We start from the raw sequence: 8,023 nt of genomic DNA on the forward strand, positions 1-8,023 counted from the left end.
ACCTATCTTAAGAAGGTCAGTTTTGGTCAAAATAGTTTAATTAGAATGATACGGCAAGGCTAAGAGTTGAAATAAAGTTTGCCAAAAGCAGCTAAGAAATCAATCAGTTTCAAATTTGAGTCCATTTTTGTCACCCTGACATGTGATTCGTCACATACTGGGCAGAAACCCCTGAATTAGTGGTGTTTGAGCCTTCAAATCTAAATAACAGCATGAGAGGAATTAGGAGTTTTGGTCTAGAAACAGTGTATGTGACATAAGGTGACTGTTAATTTAAGGATATAAATTATGTCATTTAAATATGGACAAAAAATCTGGACCCATACCCTTAATTACATAATAAAATTGCTTTATGTACCATAGTTTGTCTCTCCTTGTTTAAATAATCCTTCTCTCCCTTTTACTTTCTTTCCAGACACACTGTGAAAAGGAAAAGTCAAAGTTACGTATCCGCGCTAAGCCATCTCTCTTTCAGCATATGGGAATTTATTCATCATTGGCTGGGAAGATACAGATTTTGAAAGTAATAAGAAATTAATGCCATGTTTTTACATTATATGCTTGTATTCTGACATTTCTCAAATGAGTTTCAAGAACCACATCTTTGGCATTAGATGGCATTTCCATATCAAATTATGTTTTTTTACAGATTTGGTAGAGAGTTTTGATCTGGCATCTTAGCTGCAGGTGGAGCACTGCTCCTACACAAACACCTTTGAACATCGCCATGTGAACAGTACCATTTCATGGCATGTAGGAACCTTCTTCACAAGCACAAAGTTTCAGATGCTCTGTTCCATGCAAACGAAGCCATGATGGTTTGTTTTGGCTGAGCACTTCACATTCCCAATATGAGGGATGATCAAGAAGGTATATTCATAGGACAAAGGTATGACTAATATGATGGCCACAGATTTTTAGGGAGAGTTTGTAGGGCAAGCCTCATATCTGATAAGGGCATGAGCAATGATGAACCAGACTTCAGGAATTTCCTGATGGTGCCATCTAGACTAGTGACAAGATTTCTTAATTGGATCAGACTAGAGATTCACATAGCCTTTAGCAGAGCCCAGCAGTCACACGTTCTGGCAGAAGGCATCCTAGACAACTATGAAACAGCCTGGTGTAAAGATTTTTATTTTTAAATCTTGGTAGCTAAGAAACAATCAGTACAGCTCTGCCTAAAAAGTGTAACATTAAGTCCTAGTGACTACACTGAAATTAATATTGTATATCTATTAAAAATAGATTGGATATTTTTTTACATTGAGGTAATTATTTTCTAGAAATATTTTTCTATAGTAATTACAGGTATCAGTGCACTTTTTTCCATTGTATGAGTGAAATTACATTTCTTTATATCAACAGGATAAAGATTTTGGAAAAAATCTATTGTATAAAGCACATAATAATCCACCTGCAAAACTGGATACAAGCCTAAGAATATACCAGCAATATACTTTGGAAAAAGTTTATAAAGGAGAAGACTGTTTTTGGGCTTCAGCTCCAGTGGCAGGTGACTACATCAGGTTCACATTTATAAATCCACTGGAAGTTGAAAAGTAAGTATTACATGATATGGAACATAGAAGCCTGCATATATCCAGTTTGGAAATGCTTGAGTCTGTTCAAAATAGTGCTTAACTGTTTGCATAAACCTTGTTACTGACAAAAAAATCCATGATTTGCTATTTATCCGCTCTTCTTCTTGAACTCCTTTCCTGAAATACATTTCTTCATTGGTAATTAAAGAGCTTCTTAATTTTTTTTTTCCCTTTTATTTCTTCAGGTAAATATTTTACACTCTCTCATGATAATTCTCAAAGGAATTTGTTTCTAAGTGATGCATTTCATCAACGGTGAAAGCTTTATTTACATAGTTGACAACAGAAAGGCTGTTTGCATGATGTCAAGTCTGTATCTCCACCTAGTGAGCTGCAGTGAATAAACACTAGTGATCTGTTAATTAACTGGATAATGCTTTCTGAAACTTGGGTAGGCTGTAGTTTTGCATGTTCCTGATACTGCAAAGCTGCATTGGATGAAGATAACTTACATATGGTATTGTCTAATGGCTGGTCCCAGCCCCATTACATTGATAGTATGGTTAATCTATAATATTTGGTGTTTTTAAGCCTTAAATATTTGATATCAGAGGAGAGAGTTGGATGATTTAAATTCTCTTAGTTCTTTTTGGATCTAAAACCATAAGAACTCTTAATACTAGACATTAAAAACCAAACAGGGATTTTTATTCTTAGATGTTTTTGCTTGGATTCCTGTTTGGTCAATGCTTTTCCTTTATTGGCTAAGGAAATTGTTTAGAAACAGCTGAGTTGACCAGTATTGATAAAAATGGGGAATTCTCTTGGCACTTTTGTGCCAGCATTTTTGCTGCCACTCACCTTCCAGAAGCCCATTCCACTTCAGTCTTACAATTATAGGAATAGATCAGAGGGCAGACCTTCCTTAGCCATTTAAACATGGGAAGTTAATTTATTTGAAACTTGAGCACTAAAAACGGGCAACACTTGCATTTGTGGTCCCAGAGAAAGATGGTTTAAATATTTCTTCTGTTTAAAATAAAATTACTATATTATGGTTTGGTTTATAGTTTCGAGGCCTATTTCTGTTCTCTATAGCCCAAAAATAGATAAAGAAAAGCTATCTGAAAATTTCCTTCAAAACTGGAAAGAATTACTTCCCTAGAACTCTTTTAAAGTATAAAATAATACACCTTTATCATCAGGTACTTGTTCAGAAGTGGAAACCTGGAGCACCCTGGTGATAAACTGTTTAACACTACTGTGGAAGTGTTGCCAGCTGATGTAAGTCTCTCATTTAGAACCATATTTCATTTTCAGAATGATATTCAGCATAAAATATCATACCCTAGAAAATACTTCTTTAAATGTTATTATTTTTTTCAGGAAACACTAAGAAAAGAATTGCATTACAATGGAAATAAATTTAACTACCCAGCAACCAAAGCTGGATATTTAAAAATAGGTAAATTGATTATTGTCACTTCAAAACCAGAACTGTTGTTCCTACATATAAAATGTTTCTGCTCTTAAGGAATTCATTAACTCTGTGATAAATTCAGCATTCCAAGGTGAGCTAGTAAGGAAAAGAAACCCTTTGCATTACTGCATATTGTAGTGTACAGTGTTCAACAATTACTCTCCTATTTTGGTTTAAGTTTGACCAGTGGCAAAAGCCAAGACATCTAATTAGAAGGAGAACTAATTATAGTCCCTTTAAAGGATTCACATGGCAAGGTTTTTGTAGTTGGGGCGGGAGGGTAGGGGGAAACTACAGGGGTTGGTGGCTTCAGTGAAAAGCTTCCAGAAGCTTTCTTTATGTCCAGTGGAGCCAGTGGCAGCCAGCTCCAGGACAGACCTACAACTGGCCAAGGCTGAACCCATTAGCAATGGTGTAGTGCATTGTGGGATAACATATTTCAAAAAGGGAACAGAAAAGCTCTGTGTAACAGCAACTGCAGCTGGAGGGAGGAGGGAGAATACATGAGATTAAAAACTCTCCAGACACCAAGGTCAGTGAAGAAGGAGGGGGAAGATGCCATTGTAATTCCCCTGAGGAGGAAGGAGCAACAGAGACAACATGATTAAATGACCATGACCCCCATTCCCTGTCCCCCTTTACACCTAGGGGTAAGAGGCAGAGAAAATCAAGAATAAAGTTTAGCCCAAGAAGAAGGGAGGGTTGGGGGAAGGTGTTCTTCTTTTATTTCTCATTACCCTATTCTGAAATGAATAAATAATTTAGTTTTTTTTCCCAAGTCAAGTCTGGTTTGCCTATGAGAGTAATTTGTGACTGATTGATCTCTCCTTGTTCTTATTTCAACTCATGAGTCTTTACCAAACCATTTTTTCCCTAATGTATTCCTGGATTTAATTTATAGTTTGTAATTTTGAGATTTTTCCCAGGTTTGCTTGGAAATGTATTTCATGCTAATAAATGTTCATATGGGTCTTGTGGGTTTTTTTATTAAGGGGCCTTTGAAAATGGCATTGCAGAAGGAAACATCAATAAGTCAATTGGAAGAATACAGGCTATTCGTTTATCAGTCAGTTCTGATTCTCCATTCTGGGCAATACTGAGTGAGGTAAGCATGTCAATAAAAGCATTTTTATTATTCATTATTAAATTAATTTTGGTTCTTTCAATCCTATAGTATTGCTAATAATTAATCTTATTTAATTTTAAATAGAATTCTGTGGAAAACACAAGTGAAGAATTATATTCATTATTTTCAGGAGAGAAGTTAAATGTACTTCATTGGAAGTGCTGGAAATACTGAAATGGGGTGATTCTCCAGTTTTGCAGTGCTGTAACTGTAGTTGCTAGGACTAGGGTTTTGGTTTCTGTTTTTTTCAGTCACCATCTTGGATATTAATTACATTGTGCCAACATTTTCAGACGAGCCTCTGATTTTTTAATTCTTCCAAGTTTTTCCCAAGTGTTTAAATGTCAGTAAGTCCATAAATAGAAAATACTCAGCAGAAGTCACTGAAGATAATTACTATAGCCTTAAACACTAGCCAAAGCTGGAAGAAGAGAAAAACTAATGCCGTAGGCAAAGCTCCTGCAGATTTTAGAAAATAACAGATTTTTCTTTTTTCCAGGTATTTATCAAGACATCTGAAAACTGAAAAAGATACATTTTTGATGTGTCACTCGTTATGTATTGCTTGAAAACAAAGCTGTCTGCAACAAAAAAAAAGGACTGGGTCAAAAGATCAGTTCCATACCCATTTAACTGTTAATACTCTGTATTAGGAAAGAATTTAGATAAATCTTAGGTCTTTATATGACAAGGTATATGAAAAGAATGTTAGTAATTTCTATAAAATGTTCTTGAGTAATATGTTATATATAAAAATCTCACCTTAGTTTTGCAACATTAAATAGATATTATAAACAATTGATAAGGCATTATAGCCTGCCTCAGGGACTGAAGTATAAAGGTATAAAACGTTTGACCAGAAATAAAAATACAGACATTTTAAAAAAATATTAAGGACACAGCGTTCAACTCTGTTAAAAACACTAGTCATTTTTGTAGGGGAATTAGAACTGAAGGAAAAGTTGTCAATATTCATTGCAAATATTTAAAGCAGTTCACAGGAACAACTTAACGTTATGAAAAATCTCAAACTTAATATAAATGTGTTTCAGCCTTAATGTAGCATAAGTTATGTTAAATATTTTTTAAATGAGAAGTGCCTACAAATTACCATTCAAATAACTTGAAACTTAAACAGGTATTTAGTCAGTGAATTTTATTTTATCAGAGAATTTTATTTTATTTGTGAATTGTGCATTGAAATAATTACAGAAAATAAGGGTATTATGTGTAACTCTATTTTTGTAGAAAGAAAATCTATTTAAGTAACATTTTGGATCCTAGAATTAGATAATAAGTCTGTACTGATACATCAGTCCTTGTCACAAGTTCAAATTCAACGTAAATTTGAAAATAAAAAGTAAACCACAGTGGTCTCATTTGAAAAGTTTTTGGGAAATTACAATCCACCTTGGACATCTACCTGTTAATGGGCAGAACTCTGGTATCACTTCCTTAGCACATGAAGTATGACTGCACCCTCATTGCCCTGCACAGGCATTGCATCCTGACAGCAGGAAATAAACTGCAATATGTGGATTTGTATTGAATGGGTTACATTAATGTAGTTGTATTCCTAGTGCAACAGTGTTTTTCATTTAGAATGCGATAGAATAAATTTTTTTACATTAAAATAGTTCAGAAGAGTGTTTCTTTCAAAGACCTCTAGTAGTATTTTGATGATATTGCTTAGAGATTTATTGTTTATTTATTTTACTTTATTTAGATTTTTAGGTACAGCATTGTTTATATACTGTGGTGCTATAGACATGTGCATGTAAATACATATATTGGACTAAATATTGCAGCCTTCATTAAGTTAGGAGTTTAATGCCAGTTAAGAATTAGTGCAGTAATCCAGCATGCTTAGAAGTATACTGGGGGACACCTTTGTCCCTCAGCACTTACAGTGCAAACATAAAACCTTATTTTGTCATTGCTTTCACTGCAACAGATTCACTGTTGGGAGTAGTGGCTGTACTCAGGATGCCTTACAGTCACTTGTTACAGGGTGGTGTCACTAAGGAGGAAATTCCAGAGCAGTTATGTAAATCAGTGGAAACATAGAATATACTAAAATAATAGATTTTGCTACCAAAACACCTTTTTTTCACAGTGAAATGAGATTTCTCTCTAGTTGTTGAAGTGTGCTTTCAGAAAGCTCATCAGAATATTTGAAATTGTATTAGGAAATGACTGGACTTAAAAAAATAAATTTTTAAATGCAATTTTTTATTCTATACTGCCAGGTTGGTGCTTCATTCCTTGTTTCTGGTTTTGCATATTTTACATAACCATTGCAATGACAGAATACCCTTCCCATCACTCTAACGTAAATGAAGTTTCAGTAGATATTGTAAAAAAATAATGTTTCACAAGAACCATTAATTCTTCCCTGTGCTTTTGCAAGAGCTGAGGTTTCTTACACAGTCTGCAGAACCACAGCTCCACTATAAAACCAAAGGAGCCTCCTAAGAAGAATTCTGGATTTTCACTGAAGAAGCAATAACGGAAAAGCGACTATTCCTGCCCCAGGAAGTTTACAGCAAGGGAGTGCAGTGGAAGAATACTTCAGCAATAACACTTATGTGTGGTATTGGCAACAACAATCACTGGCAGGTGAATTAGCTGGGTTTGTTCACAAGGCATGGTTACTCATAACACCTGCAGCTTCCTTTCCACCCTAAGCAAGGTTTAAAACCTGTAGTTTTCCATGTTAAAATCCTATGCACTGAACCTTCACACACCATGGCTAAGAGGCCAGATCAAAGGCTGAATAGAAGTCTTCTCATAGGAAGGCTTCAGTTCAGGTCTAGGAAATAAGGAACTTGCACTAACTTTACGAGTGGCTGGTTTTGAAGTCTCGGCATTGTGATTGTAATTTACAAAACCAAAGGTGATAAACCGTAAAAAACCCTGAGAAGAGTTTCAGAGTACAGCCAGGTCACCAGGCTCACTGAGTGGGAAATTTTACTTTGGTAATTTCATGTGGTTTAAAGCATAAGTCTCAAAAACAAGGTCTACCTCACGCTCATTGTACATGTACTTAATCATGTTAAACATCTGTGTGGTAAGAAAGCACAATTTTCAAGCTAGTTCTGTTGCCAAAATCCTCCAAAAACATCAGGAAAAATAAGACTCCCTCAACACTTATTTTTTATTGTTAGGAAGTAAGGCATTACTTTATTCTTGGCCAAGAGGTGTATGTATGTGGCTGACAGTTTCAGCCTCTGTGCTGGTACAGATATAAAACTTTTCCACTTTTTTATACATTTTTAGCAAAGAAGGGAATTAATGCTCATTGGTTCAAAGTGATATGATTCTCTTCATTAATTAGTATTCTATCCTCTATTGGTTATTGATTTTGTGCTTTTCATGCTCATTTGGTCCACATTCTTTAGTCCTTTTATCATCTTTTTCTCAGATGGGAAGTCCCCAGTGGTGCCCAGAGGCGTTAATCCCCTCTCTGTCTTCTGGTTACTTCAATAACCTTGGAGGGCCACAAATTTAAGATCCCGGTTGTCCAGTATTTAGTTCCTTTTGGCTCTACTTGTTGAAGCTTGTCAGATTAGTTTTAGCAAACTTAAAAGCTTCACTGATTTAAGGATCACAGTAACAGTAAGAGTCTGTGAAGAAAACTAGTGCTGGCTAAAAGCAGGCATTGCTTACAATTAATTAAAACAACAAATTAAAATTAATTAAGAAACATACGATTTTCAACAGTTCAATATTAATTATGTTTTATTCAAACAGTTTTGATTTTCACTGGAACACAATTATTCATGTCTCTGAATGGTATGTTTCCATTCTCGTCTTAATCTTTTTAGGGACTTTTGAAAGGGGCATGGCAACATTTGTCTTCAGTACAAAAGG

General features: G+C 35.0%; 1 protein-coding gene across 3 annotated transcripts in view; it reads left to right on the plus strand.

Moving 5' to 3' along the window:
* The window catches only part of MGAT4D (MGAT4 family member D), a 36,766-nt gene extending 31,356 nt beyond the window's left edge, over positions 1 to 5,410 (plus strand). For 2 of the 3 annotated variants that reach the window (XM_088056569.1, XM_088056571.1), the window contains exons 10-15: positions 416 to 523; positions 1,369 to 1,562; positions 2,750 to 2,828; positions 2,931 to 3,009; positions 4,017 to 4,129; positions 4,650 to 5,410. In XM_088056569.1, the coding sequence (XP_087912695.1) occupies positions 416 to 523; positions 1,369 to 1,562; positions 2,750 to 2,828; positions 2,931 to 3,009; positions 4,017 to 4,129; positions 4,650 to 4,676 (600 nt within the window). In that variant the 3' untranslated portion in view covers positions 4,677 to 5,410. The remainder of the gene's footprint in view (positions 1 to 415; positions 524 to 1,368; positions 1,563 to 2,749; positions 2,829 to 2,930; positions 3,010 to 4,016; positions 4,130 to 4,649) is intronic. The other variant, XM_088056570.1, reaches the window with a different exon arrangement.
* Positions 5,411 to 8,023: the final 2,613 nt, after the last annotated feature.

Source organism: Pseudopodoces humilis, chromosome 6 (genome assembly GCF_049639895.1).
Source record: "Pseudopodoces humilis isolate 2021_Gansu_Grassland_sample_001 chromosome 6, ASM4963989v1, whole genome shotgun sequence".
In the NCBI taxonomy this organism is placed as follows: domain Eukaryota; kingdom Metazoa; phylum Chordata; class Aves; order Passeriformes; family Paridae; genus Pseudopodoces; species Pseudopodoces humilis.